Source organism: Centropristis striata, chromosome 24 (genome assembly GCF_030273125.1).
Source record: "Centropristis striata isolate RG_2023a ecotype Rhode Island chromosome 24, C.striata_1.0, whole genome shotgun sequence".
In the NCBI taxonomy this organism is placed as follows: Eukaryota; Metazoa; Chordata; class Actinopteri; order Perciformes; family Serranidae; genus Centropristis; species Centropristis striata.
The window spans coordinates 19,072,267-19,086,182 of record NC_081540.1 but is presented as its reverse complement, the minus strand read 5'-3'; the positions used below and the strand labels follow the sequence as shown (position 1 = coordinate 19,086,182).

General features: G+C 37.7%; 2 protein-coding genes across 2 annotated transcripts in view; one reads left to right on the top strand and one right to left on the bottom strand.

The window, feature by feature from the left end:
* Positions 1 to 5,130, bottom strand: part of alg11 (ALG11 alpha-1,2-mannosyltransferase) — a 7,685-nt gene extending 2,555 nt beyond the window's left edge. The window contains exons 1-4 of the mRNA XM_059328023.1: positions 5,030 to 5,130; positions 4,085 to 4,285; positions 2,028 to 2,399; positions 1 to 458 (exon numbers count right to left, since the gene is read on the bottom strand). The exon at positions 1 to 458 is cut by the window's left edge and continues 99 nt beyond it. Of these exons, the coding sequence (XP_059184006.1) occupies positions 1 to 458; positions 2,028 to 2,399; positions 4,085 to 4,285; positions 5,030 to 5,076 (1,078 nt within the window). The 5' untranslated portion in view covers positions 5,077 to 5,130. The remainder of the gene's footprint in view (positions 459 to 2,027; positions 2,400 to 4,084; positions 4,286 to 5,029) is intronic.
* Positions 5,131 to 5,574: 444 nt separating this feature from the next.
* Positions 5,575 to 13,617, top strand: cpb2 (carboxypeptidase B2 (plasma)). Its single transcript, XM_059327979.1, has 11 exons — positions 5,575 to 5,707; positions 5,951 to 6,026; positions 6,495 to 6,619; positions 6,690 to 6,798; positions 6,893 to 6,994; positions 8,022 to 8,126; positions 8,980 to 9,090; positions 10,445 to 10,535; positions 11,171 to 11,373; positions 13,019 to 13,103; positions 13,176 to 13,617. The coding sequence occupies exons 1-11, from the start codon at positions 5,631 to 5,633 to the stop codon at positions 13,388 to 13,390; spliced, it is 1,299 nt and encodes a 432-aa protein (XP_059183962.1). The 5' UTR covers positions 5,575 to 5,630; the 3' UTR covers positions 13,391 to 13,617.
* Positions 13,618 to 13,916: the final 299 nt, after the last annotated feature.

The window sequence follows — 13,916 nt, the reverse complement described above, 5'->3', positions numbered from 1 at the left end:
CCCTGTTGGCCACGCCCAGCTCCTGGCACAGCCCCCTCAGCATGAGCACCCTGTCCTCGTCCTCCTGGTCCCTGCATCCAACAATCAGAACCAGCTTCAGCGACTCCCTGTCCCCCCTCCGCTCCAACACCTTCTTGAAGACCCTGATCTGCAGCCGGTGGTCCTTCTCCGGCCTGTACTGCCCGACGGAAACGATCGAGTGGCACTTCCTGTCCCCGTCGTCCTCCAGCGGGACGTCCAAGAACGCGCTGACGTTGCAGGGCGGGTAGACCACGCTGGTGGAGTTGGGAGCGCCCCACAACAACAGGATGTGCTCCAGGGTCCAGGAGGAGTTGACCATGATGAGGTCGCTGCAGGAGCCCGCCATGCCGTAGAGCAGCGCCAACAGGCAGTGGTAGATCACCGTGAAGGCGCTCAGGAACAGACTGCTGGGGGCGTAGTCTGGGGGGTTGTTGAACCTGGGACGTTATTATTTGAGAAGCAAAAGCAATCAGTTATTATTCAACATCTGTATGTAAGGTTTAAATACCTTTAGTTAGTTATCTGCTTTTTCATCAGCTAGCTCCCATTGTGTGTAGCCTGGCTAACAGCAGACTAATCTCAAATGAGATCTAGTCTGGACACCAACCGTTCATTTCTCCGTAGAGGAGGTGTGGTTTACGATCCTCCGGAGCCGTTTATTGGGCGCTTAGAATGTCTATCAAAGCGTCTGTAGGTAGCTCTTAGCCAATCAGATCAGTTATACCAGATGACGTAGTAGAGCAACAGAAATGGATGTTTGTTGTGTGTGTGTCTGTGAGAGAGTGTTGCTGCTGCTTTGCTTCTCCAGTTCTCGCTTTCTGCAAGATTATTTATTTTCACGCTTTATTCCCCCTCATGTCATTCAGCCACACACATCCACTGATTTTATGGGCAATAAACAAGCTGCTGGGGGTCTCTGGCGGCTCCGCTGTCCCCCGGCTCGGAGCCAGATCACCGGCGTTGCGGTAGCGCCGGTGATTAGCGGCTACTCGCGGCGCTAATAGCCCCGCTACCGGTGATCTGGCTACGAGCCGGGGGACAGCGGAGCCCCCAGAGACCTTTCGCCTTTCAACTTTCGCTCTAAACTATTTAAAACACCGTCTACAGCTAAAGAGAGTTTCGCGTCTGCAGCAGCCATGTTGGATCAGTAAGAAAACTACAAGCTTCCGTCTGCCGAGTAGTACGCGTCATCGTCTCGCCGTCCCTCCCCGCTCTGTGATCGGATCCCTAAAACAGGGCTAAGAAACCTCCCTGGTTGCCAGACTGGATGGAGGTTCGAAATGAAATTCAAGCGCGCAAGGCATTCTGGGTATACCCAGGCTACATTGTGTGTGCAATCCAACAGTAATTATTATTTCAGGTGGATATTGGCTGCAATTACTTCTGGTCACCACTAGAGGTTGATAAAGGTAATTTTTTTTGTTTGCATTATATTTATAAAGCAATGCACAAAAGTTTGGGGAAATAAATAGAGAGGAAAGATTAAAGGGATACTAATACATATATATATTCATTGAAATTTTTAAATAACTGACAATAATTTAACAGATTACAAAACATATTACATAAAAAAATTAATAAACAATTAAATAAAAAGGGAAAGTAAATATATTGGGGAATAAAAAATATTTTTTTTAAATTTACTTCAGATTTTTTGTCATTTAATTAATGCAGATTTATTTTTATATTTTTACTATATTTAATGGTGTATTCATATAAATGTTTTTGTGTTATTTATTTATTCATTTTATATATTAGAAATTGTATTTAATTTAGTGTGTTTTTTGAGAAATGCATGTGATAGGATTATATTTATATAAAATTCAAAAATAGAAATAAATGGCACCCTATAACATTAGAAAAATATGGGGGTTAAAAAGGTGTGCCTTTATTGTGAATTCAGATAGAATAGTTTTGAGAGTGAAAAAATAAAGAAAAGCCCCTGTATGATGTGTTGTCAGTGCAGCCTTTGTGATAATTGTTTTGTGCGAAGACAAAGTTATTACCTTGGGTTCCTCTCTCTGACGACAGACACAATGTCAGTGGTGATGATGGGGCAGTGAACATAACTCCCCACGCTGCAGCCTCCCAGGAAGCGGAACAGGGGCAGAGTGAAGGCGTAACCCATGGAGTCGATGTAAAGGTCCGGGACAAACTTGGTCAGCGCCTCCCATCCCAAGAAGATGGAGCCCACACTCTGTCCCAGCAGGGTGAAGTGAGGATACAGGCCGGGCTCCACAAGCAGTCGGTGGTTCAGGAACACAAACTGAACCGGGCGGGGGAGCACCATGTTGAAATGACGCCGCGCTCCTTCCAGGATCTGCTGTCCCGTCACTCCCATGTCCCCAGTGTACACCACAATGTTGATGTTTGCGTACCTGTGCAGATGTAGATTTAATTTAATTCAATTTATTTTTAAGCCATTAAGCATTATTTAAGCTTGTCTCTGAATTTATTTCTGACTCATTTTTCAAATCAAATCAAACTTTATTTATATAGCACTTTTCATACATAAAAATGCAACACAAAGTGCTTTACAAAAAAAAAAGAAAAGAATAAAAACAAACAAAAAATGACAAAACCCACCCCTCCATCCCCCACATACACATCTGTAAGTATACATACACAAACATACACACACACATGCATTTAGTCATGCACGCACACAAACACACACTCAGACTCACACACAGCACATATTGATTGACAGTGCAGAGACATGGCAAGGCACCGAGGATCCAGATGAGGAAAAAGCAACCTGTGGGAGCATCCACACTGAGAGGTGGCAGAGCCCACAGCCATAGAGGACGCCATCACAGAGACCACCAGGACCCGGGTAGACCACCAGGACCTGGGTAGACCGGGGCGGACTCCACACATGGTGCAGAGCTGCCTAGTCCCCCGGGCCCAGGGAGTCTCCAAGACCACATCCCCACGGGCAGACCCAACACACCCCCCAGTGAGGAGGCCCCCATGAGGGAACACTGGAGCTAAAAACTAAAAGACTAAAAGACAACAGGACAGGATAAAAACTAAGAGACTAAAAGACAACAGGACAGGATAAGAACTAAAAGACAACAGGACAGGATAAAAACTAAGAGACTAAAAGACAACAGGACAGGATAAGAACTAAAAGACAACAGGACAGGATAAAAACTAAAAGACAACAGGACAGGATAAAAACTAAAAGACTAAAAGACAACAGGACAGGATAAAAACTAAGAGACTAAAAGACAACAGGACAGGATAAAAACTAAAAGACTAAAAGACAACAGGACAGGATAAAAACTAAGAGACTAAAAGACAACAGGACAGGATAAGAACTAAAAGACTAAAAGACAACAGGACAGGATAAAAACTAAGAGACTAAAAGACAACAGGACAGGATAAAAACTAAAAGACTAAAAGACAACAGGACAGGATAAAAACTAAGAGACTAAAAGACAACAGGACAGGATAAGAACTAAAAGACAACAGGACAGGATAAAAACTAAAAGACAACAGGACAGGATAAAAACTAAAAGACTAAAAGACAACAGGACAGGATAAAAACTAAGAGACTAAAAGACAACAGGACAGGATAAGAACTAAAAGACAACAGGACAGGATAAAAACTAAGAGACTAAAAGACAACAGGACAGGATAAAAACTAAAAGACTAAAAGACAACAGGATAGAAAATAAAAGACTAAAAAACAACAACAGGAGAGGATAAAAACTAAAATACAATGGGAAATAAATAAATAGTAAAATAATCAGTTAAAAGCTAGACCAAACAGGTGGGTCTTGAGCCTCCTTTTAAAAACATCAACAGTCTCTGCGGTCCTGATGCCCTCTGGCAGGCTGGGTTTTCCTCTCTGTTCTTGTCTGATCCAGTTTGTTTTCCAGCTCTTTACATTTAACTTCATATAATACTGTCAGAAAGGAAAAATTTACCCAAGAATGCTGCATTTAAAGAGACTGTAACTACATATTGGAAGACACAGTTGATCAGAACACAAAGCACACAAGTTGGAGAAAGTGTACATACTAAACTATGCATTAAAAAAAAAAATCAGCTTTACCTGGTCTGCAGTGCCCTGATGGCACACCACAGCACCCTCTCTCCCCCTTCACCATTATTGCAGTAGGGGTGGAAGAAGGCCAGCGAGGGCCGGCCGTCCCTCGCCCGCCTAGCATTCCTGCTGCTTTGAAGCCAGGAGCGCACCGCCAGCACCAGCAGGACCAGGAGCAGCACAGACAGGAACACAAGGGGCAGCAGCAACCTGAAACACAGAGAAACAACACAGTAAATTATGGGTGGAATGATTGTTTTCATTATCAATAAATTGGCCAGTTATTTTCTAGATTATTTGTTCAATAACATGCAAAAAAAAAAGAGTGAAAAATGTCCTCCCACTTTGTTTCATCAGTCCCAAACCCAAAGATATTCTGTTCAACAAGATATAAAACAGAAAATGCAAGAAATTCTTTATTTTTGTTAAAGTCAAAGAGCCCAAATAGTACATCACTCCAAAACAACGTAAAATCTTTATCAACATTGCTTGCAATAAAGTTACAAATATCAATCCAGAGACCTTGGACAAAGGGGCAGTACCAAAATAAATGAGTAACAGGTTCAATATGTTCAGAACAGAAAATGCATTTCACACCAATGTTTTTTTTTTTTTTTAAATCTTCTAACAATATGTTGATGGGATGGATAAAATTTATGAATTATTTTAAATGAAATTTCTCTCACTTTATTGGTTACCAAATATCGGTTGGGTAATAGCCAGATCTTCTTCCAATTATTGTGTTCTATGTATTTATTCCAATATGAGAGCACTAGTAATCGTAGTAAGTAGCTAAATAACCTGAAACATGACAAAATATTAACAGTAGAGTTGCTGTTATTGTCACCACAGCTAACACAGCCAAATGAAACAAGGTAAATACGCTTTCAAACTCGACAATTAACTTATTTTCAAATATGAGCATACACTCTGTTTGAAAGCCGGTATTCTTACCTTGTTATTTCACACAAACAGAAGACCAACTGGTCGTGGGCTGACATTTTGCCAAGAGAAACTTAATAACACATCTCCTCCAAGTTGTCACTGTTATCATAAATGTATACTTTTCAAGTATGGCGGCGGCATTACGCCCTCCTCTGCCACTGATTGGCTAGTGCTCACTGTCTTCGTTGATTTGATTGGTTGGATTCAGAAAAGAGGGGTCTGATTGGTTAAAGACAGAAGGATGTCAGGCTAAGCCAATCAGAGGCACAATAGGGCGGGTCATGTCTTCTGTGTTGCAACTGTAATATATCTATATAGCGCCACCTCCTGGCGAGGAGGTATTACTGCAATGAATTTCCCAGCTTGCTGAAAAGTCATATTGTAAATCTTTCAGTTATTTAGGCATTTGTTAATTTTACAAATATTTAAACTGCTGATTATATAGAAACAGTAATATACTAACCTGCTGCCTGTCAGCCATGATGGCTGATCTATGCCCTCAAAAAAGTAATGTTTAACTTCTAAATAAACACTGTTTTAATCAATAATGTGTCCCTATCCCCGTGTTTTTAACAAACCCATTATCAATTCTACTCTGGATCCTGACATCATGAAGACTCTTTTGATTTTGTTTGTTTTAATGAATTTGGACAAACTCCTGAAGACAGGACACTGCACAGAAACGCGGTAGGTTGATTAGGTTTAAAATAAAATGTATTTATATGTTATCTGTGAGGTAACTGACCCACTTATGCAAACACTCACCCTCATACTATTGTGTTGCCTGAACAAACATGTAAACTTTATGGGTAAATAATATAACTTTAACAATGCTTTTTAAAAATGCTAAATCTAACCTTTGTATATATGTTTATTATTAACCAGGGAGTCTGCATCACTACACTGCATTTCACTGTTCTTTTTATCTAGAGACCAAATTCTATCAATCACCCCAAAAACACTGGAACAAGTTTACATCTTGAGGAATGTTTCCACTCAACATGAGGTAGAAATTTTTGTTTTTTTTTTATCGTGGGATTGCTATTTCAAGTCACTTGTTGTGACTTTTTACAGTTGCTTTGTGTCTATTTGCAGTTGTTTTGTGTCTCATTGTAGTCATTTTGTGTCTCCTTGCAGTTTTTTGTGTCTCTTTGTGGTCGTCTTGTGTCTCTTAGTGGCTGTTCTTTGACTCTTTGTGGGCATTTAGTGTTTATTTGCAGTTGTTTTCTGTCTCTTTGTGGTCATTTTGCATCTTTTTACAGTTTTTTGTGTCTACTTATAGTTGTTTTGTGCCTCTTTCAGGTCAATGTGTGCCTCTTTGCAGTTTTTGTATCTGTTTGTGGTAATCTTGCGTCTCTTTGCAGTAGTTTTGTATCTATTTGAGGTAATCCTGTCAGCCTGTGATTCCACTCGACTCACATTTATCACAGATTGTGTCCCTCAGTGAATCATAATGTTACATATTTCCTCCCAGACAGCGTTATGGCAGCCTGCTTCTCCCCAGTTCATCAAAGAAGAAACTGAGGTCCACCTGTTTGTCCCTGCAAACAGCTCAGAGACGGTCAAGAATCTGCTGCAGAAAAACACCATAACACATCAGTATGTTGCTCTTCTGAAATCATATTGGTGCAATTAGATTGGAGGTTATTCACTTGTGTGTTTATTTTAGGGTGTTACTGGCCAACACCAACGAGCTGATTGAAATGCAGACGAGGAACGACTCCGGTGACCCACGAAGCAGCTCAACCTTCTACGAGAGATATCACAGTCTGGAGGATGTATGCTTTTCCTCTTTACATGAAGCTTAATAATATAACAATAGTACAGGACTATTGTTGTATTGATCTACTGCACATCCTGTCACTGTTGTAGATCTACTATTGGATAAACAGGACCCAACAGGACAACCCCAGCACGGTCAAAGTCGTTCTTATTGGCTCCTCGTATGAGAAGCGACCACTCTACGCGCTGAAGGTATACACGCATAATCAGCTGCAAAAATTTGCATTATTTTTTCTTCCTGAAGTATTTCTTATTAAAAAAGTTTTGATAATCTTTTGTTTTTCTGTTATACAGCTAACTTGTGAGACAAATATGCTGTTCCACGTAAAAGTCCTGCATTAAAAATGTATATAAAACTGATCATTAAAGTAAAGTTATGCAGAAAGAGCCCATTTAGACTCTATTCTATATGCATTAATATAATATTATTATTGATGCATTTTAATGTTGTCAAGCTGGAGCTAATTGTAACTACTTAACTGTGTAGTTTAATTTATAAGAATTTATAATATGTTTTTAACTTTTACATGTAAAATATTGATCACAAAGTAACCGAAGGAATTCAAAACTGTACATTAATTATCATTAAATACCCTCCAACACTATGTGATTTAAAAATCTTTCATATTATCTTAAAAAGAAGAAGAAGAAGAAGAAGAAGAAGATATTCCTTTATTGATCCCTCATGTGGGAAATTCAGGTGTTGCAGCACTACAGTACAACAGAGTAAACAGGTTAAGGTAATAAAAATAGAATAGAATAAAGATTTAAAAAGAGTATAAAATTAATATACAAACAAATGACCAAGACTGAATAAATTGGAAAAAATATATGTGCATTACATATGTGTGTTATTAGACTGCTGTACTTTTTCATCACTATAAATTATTTCTTCAATAAAATGATAAATTACAGCTGAATCTGCTGCTAAAAGACTTGCAACAGAAGCTGTCAAAAGCTCCATTTAAAGTGATTTAACCTTATTATGTTAAGAGAAAATACAGTGTTTTGAATGTAATGTATTAATAATAAACATAAAGAATTATCAAGTAAACAATTACACAATTTCCCTATGAAATGTAGTGGAGTAGAACTATTAAGTTGCAGAAAGTGGATATACTCAAGTGAAGTACATGTACCTGACATTTAATTTAACTCCAGTAGTTGAGTAAATGTACTTAGTTACATTCCAACTTTAAATAAAGTCTCTTTTTCTCAGTTATCTCTAAATGACAGGCCAAATAAGAAAGCAATGTGGATCGACTGTGGGATCCATGCCAGAGAGTGGGTCTCTCCTGCTTTCTGCTTATGGTTTGTTCAACATGTGAGTATATTTCATGATGTATCAATATGTGTTGTAGTAAATGTTTATGTTTAGCTTCTATCAGGTGTAGTCAGGCGGCTTAGCCAAATAATGGGGACACGCCGGACAAAAGCACCACATTTTTCCCACATACTCTCTATCATTATAGGTTTCAATTTTTAGTAGGAGCCACTTCATCAAGGTTGCGGTGATGGCAGCCATATAAAGTCTATGAGAAATGCTATATCTTCCAAGCCACTTAGAAGGTCAATCTTGGTGTCAAAATATAAATTTTCTGGGTCCAGGAATCATTTAAAGCTATTGACAATATCACTAGATGATTATTTGATCAAACAGATATATTCATTTTCACTCAGACTGGGCAACTCGCTTCAAGTGCTGCAGCAGGGTATCCTGAGTTGAAACTGTTTGGAATCAATGTTCACGGGAGAGTGTGGATTAGCTGCCATGTACACTGCTGAATAAAATCAAGGGTACACTTTCATCTCATGTCAGATCTTGATCAACAAATTATTTACAGTGAGTCATCCAGTGATATTCTCAATAGCTTTAAATGATTCTTTGACGCAGAAAATGTATATTTTGACACCAAGATTGACCTTCTAAGTGGCTTGGAAGATATATTGGTTCTCATAGACTTATGGCTTATGGCTTATATGGCTGCCATCTCCTATCTGCAATCTTGATGAAGTGGCTCCTACCAAAAGTTGAAACCAATGGTGATAGAGAGCATGTGGAAAAATGTTGGTGCTTTTGTCCAGCGTGTCCCCTTTCTTCTCAAATCTGGTCCTAAGCCGCCTGACTAGTGAGTTTTAGACTGGTCTTGCACTAAAATTAATTTCCTTTGTTGCAGTCGTTATCATTTTACAAGTCAAATCAAGACATTACTCAGATCCTGGACAACATGGATGTCTACATTATGCCTGTTATGAACCCTGATGGATATCATTATACATGGACTACAGTAAGAATGCATGTTTAAGTGCTCTAGCAGCTATTAAGGAAGCAACTGCACTCTAAGAAATGATTCAAGGAGCCTGTAAATGTGACAGTAATATATAGGTACACTGTAAAAAAACTGTTGTTTTTACGGTAAAAAACTGGCAGCTGTGGTTGCCAGAACTTTACCGTAATAAATACGGTGCAACTTTTTATAATATTACGGTAAAAAGATATTGGCACTGTTGTTTTCACGTTTAAGATTGCCATTTTATTCCATTCATTACTGTATAAATAAAAGGTTTATCCATCGAAAGAAACGCTGATCTGCCATATAATTGACAAGAAAATACTTTCTAAATGAAAACGCATAAATTAAAGATTTTACCATTAAATATCACAGTATATTTTTGTTAGAGATATAGTGTTTAGTACATTTAACAGTGAGAAAATGTATTTTTTCAACAGATAAATGCTAAAATTACAGTGGTGGCTTGCATATATATTACATTAAATACATATTACAGTTTATTTTACAGTGGAGTAATCTAAAAACTGTAAAAAAAATAAAAAATAAAAAATAAATACTGTTTTGTCTGATGTATGCATTTACGGTGTTTCATTGTTACTGAAACTGAATTAACCCATTTATCATTTTACGGTCTTTTACTGTCATGGTTTAGCAGTTTTTCACTGTAAAATCTACAGACATTTTTTACAGTGTATGCATACTAAATAAAAATGCTGAATATCATCATGATGAGTATTTGAGTTGACTTAATCAAAATTAATTAGTAGAACTCCAACGGGAATCTTTGTGTAAAATATCCACATATAAATTAAGTTTACCTCTTCAAAATAAACTAATATTTGACTCACAGATTACATGGTTTAAATATTTGTAATAATAAGTGTACAATCAGTGTAAAATCAGTCAGTACAACACATTTTTTTAAGTAAATCTTAAGCAAATTTGCAGTTATATCCTCCAAATGTTTTCCATTATATTTACTCAGGTTGTTTAGTGATTTCTACTCAGTTTTCCATATGGTTAAAGTAATATTTCGGTTACAATCACTCAATTTATGCGGTACTTGAGCCACGTCAATTCATTCAATTCATTCTTGAAAAAGAGATTTTAATCTCAATGAATTTTTACCTGGTTAAATAAAGGATATTGATTGATTGATGATTCAGACGTACTTGAAAATATTACTTAAATTTACTCATTACTCATGTTTTGTTTAACCGATTTAAGAGCTTTCAAATCAACTCTATATTTTTAACTGTAAACATGTTGCACTGATTGAATTAAGTAATATGCAGTATTAATATTTGAGTGTGGATTCATGGTTTTCTCCTGTTTGTTTGTGTTTCAGAACAGGATGTGGAGGAAGAACCGTTCTGCCAGCAGGAGCAGCAGCTGCATCGGGGTGGACCTCAACAGAAACTTTGATGCCAACTGGTGCAGTAAGTCTTTCTGTTGATTACACTACTGGTCAAAAGTTTTAGAACACGCCAACTTTTCCAGAATTTAATGGAAAATGATGCAGTTTAATGTCTCAGTGTACTCTGAAATGAATGCACATTTGCAACATTTAAAATTCTTGATTGAGCATGATAGTGTTTTGAAAGTTAAAAAAAGATTCAAAATCACATTTTATGTTGAACTAAAGGACTAAAAAAAGACACAAAATGACCAAAAAAGACACCAAAAGACACAAAATGACTAAAAAAAGAAACAAAATGACCAAAAAAAGACACAAAATGACTTACAAAGACATGAAAAGAATTAAAAAATGGACAAAATAGCCCAAGACTCCATAGAGTTAAGTTGTTAACCCATTTCTTGTTCCCTGAAAAAGGCCTACTTGTATAATTCTGAAATGTACATTATTTTTCAGTTTTGGTTAAGCTTACCTTTTTTTATTTACCTCTGGCAGTTCACCACTTACCTTTGTACCCTTTCAAGCTGTTCATTTGACTTGAACTGCTTGAATTTCAATGAAAACTGGAAAAATTGGGGTGTTCTAAAACTTTTGACCGGTAGTATATATGAGAGTCTGAGTGGTATCTATCAGGTGAACTGAGTGTGTGTGTTCCAGCGGAGGGAGCCTCTGACGAGCCCTGCAGTGAGATCTACTGTGGTGCGTTCCCTGAGTCTGAACCGGAGTCTCAGGCCGTGGCCGACTTCCTGCGCAGCCACAAGGACTCAGTCCAGCTCTACATCAGCATCCACTCCTACTCTCAGATGCTGCTCTTCCCGTACTCCTGCACCTTAGAAGAAGCAGAGAACCACAAAGACCTGGTGAGTCCTTGCAGTCACTGCTCACATGTTTCCACACAAAGGTTGTTTCACCTCTTTCAGGTCATTCTGTGTTCTTTTGTAGTTGTTTGGTTTCTCTTTGTCTATTTATGGTTGTGTGTTTTGTAGTTTTATGTGTTTTGGGGGTCTTTTTGTATCTTTTTGCAGTTGTTTTGTGTCTCTTTTTAGTTCTTTAGTCTCTCTTTGTGTCCATTTAGACTTTTTTGTGTCTTTGCAGTTTTGTGTTTATTTGAGGACATTCAGTGTCTCTTTGCAGTTGTTTTGTGTTTATTTGAGGACATTCAGTGTCTCTTTGTAGTTGTTTTGTGTTTATTTGAGGACATTCAGTGTCTCTTTGCAGTTGTTTTGTGTTTATTTGAGGACATTCAGTGTCTCTTTGTAGTTGTTTTGTGTTTATTTGAGGACATTCAGTGTCTCTTTGCAGTTGTTTTGTGTTTATTTGAGGACATTCAGTGTCTCTTTGTAGTTGTTTTGTGTTTATTTGAGGACATTCAGTGTCTCTTTGCAGTTGTTTTGTGTTTATTTGAGGACATTCAGTGTCTCTTTGTAGTTGTTTTGTGTTTATTTGAGGACGTTCAGTGTCTCTTTGTAGTTGTTTTGTGTTTATTTGAGGACATTCAGTGTCTCTTTGTAGTTGTTTTGTGTTTATTTGAGGACATTCAGTGTCTCTTTGTAGTTGTTTTGTGTTTATTTGAGGACATTCAGTGTCTCTTTGTAGTTGTTTTGTTTCTCTGTGTCCCTTTGTAGTTGTTTTGTGCCTCTTTGAGGTCATTATGTGTCTCTATGTTGTTGTTTTGTTTCTCTTTGTGTCCATTTGAAGTTGTTTTATGTCTCTTTGCAGTTGTTTTGTGTGTTTTTGGGGTTGTTTTGTATCTCTTTAAAGTTTTGTGTTTCTTTGTAGTTGTTTTGTGTCTGTAGTCTGTTTTTTTTGTCCCTCTGATGTAATGTTGTGTCTCTTTGTAGTTGCTTTGTGTCTCTTTGAGGTCATTCTGTGTTTGTTTGTCATTGTTTGGCTTCTCTTTGTCTATTTGTGGTTGTTTTGTGTCTCTTTTAAGTGTTTTAGTCTCTCTTTGTGTCCATGTAGACTTGTTTTGTGTCTTTGCAGTTGTTTTGTGTTTATTTGAGGACATTCAGTGTCTCTTTGTAGTTGTTTTGTGTCTCTTTGAGGTCATTATGTGTCTCTATGTTGTTGTTTTGTTTCTCTTTGTGGTTGTTTTGTGTCTCTTTGCAGTTGGTTTGTGTGTTTTTGGGGTTGTTTTGTATCTCTGTGTCCCTCTGATGTAATGTTGTGGCTCTTTGTGGTTGCTTTGTGTCTCTTTGAGGTTATTTTGTGTCTCTTTGCAGTTGTTTTGTGCCTCCTTGTAGTCATGTTTTTAGTTCTTCGTTGTAATTTGAGTCTCTTTGTGGTTGTTTTGTCCTTTTTCACAGACATTTTAAGGTCTTTGTGTTGCCATTTTGCATGTCTTTTTTAGTTATTTGGTGTCTTTGTAGTCTTTTTCTGTGTCTTTGTAGTCATTTTATGTTTTTCCGTTGTATCAAGTGTCTCTGTGAGTCCCATTTTGTTGGTGCGCAGTAGATAATACACAAAAACTCTGGATTCTTTCTAAATATTTGTCTTTTCCTAAAGCTTGAAATGGCCCAAGAAGCCGCCCAGAAAATCCGAAGATATTACAGGAACAACTACATATATGGTTCTGGAGCAAAGACCATATGTAAGTAGGGCTTCTTTTGAAAGCACTTTGAGTTGTTTCAGTCACTCACAAACATGAACGTCTCTTCTCCAGACTTGGCTCCTGGTGGTTCTGATGATTGGGCGTACAACCTCGGCATCAAATACTCCTTCACATTTGAGCTCCAGGACCGCGGGCGTTACGGCTTCCTCCTGCCACCATCTCACATTGCCAGGGCCTGCAATGAAGCTCTCACTGCTGTGAAGACTATTGCTCTCAAGGTTATAGAGAAAACACAAGCTCCAACAAGTTCTCCTCAAACTGCATGAGCAGTTTCACTTGTTGTCAAGGCTGAGACTTCAATATTTTAAGTCATTTTTAAACTGATTGAAGTTACAAATTAAGTGTCAGTGTCTTCTGTCTTAAATCTGTTTCACCAAGCAGCATATATCACACATTTATTAAAACGTTACGGTCATGTTACTTAATAACCATTCAGTTACCCAACCTTTGCAACTCTGCATAAAAAATAAAGAAGCATAAAAAGCAACAACAACCTTGTTGTGTGAATGTTCTGTCCATACCTGTATTTAAACATAAGCTATACATATTAGAAACATTTCTGTTTTCTGTCATTTATTTTGTAGGAGTTTCACAGAAGTGGCATATCTGCCTTTTAGAGTGGGCTTTTCGTGAGGTTTTATTACTGTCAGAATAATAATTTTTATAATCAGCATGTGCCAGTAAACACTGATGATACATATCATTATCAATATTAATATTTATGATAACTGACTTCATAAAAGTTGCATTTTTATCTAGTAGGATTTTTTTTATGTTGTTGAACACATACAG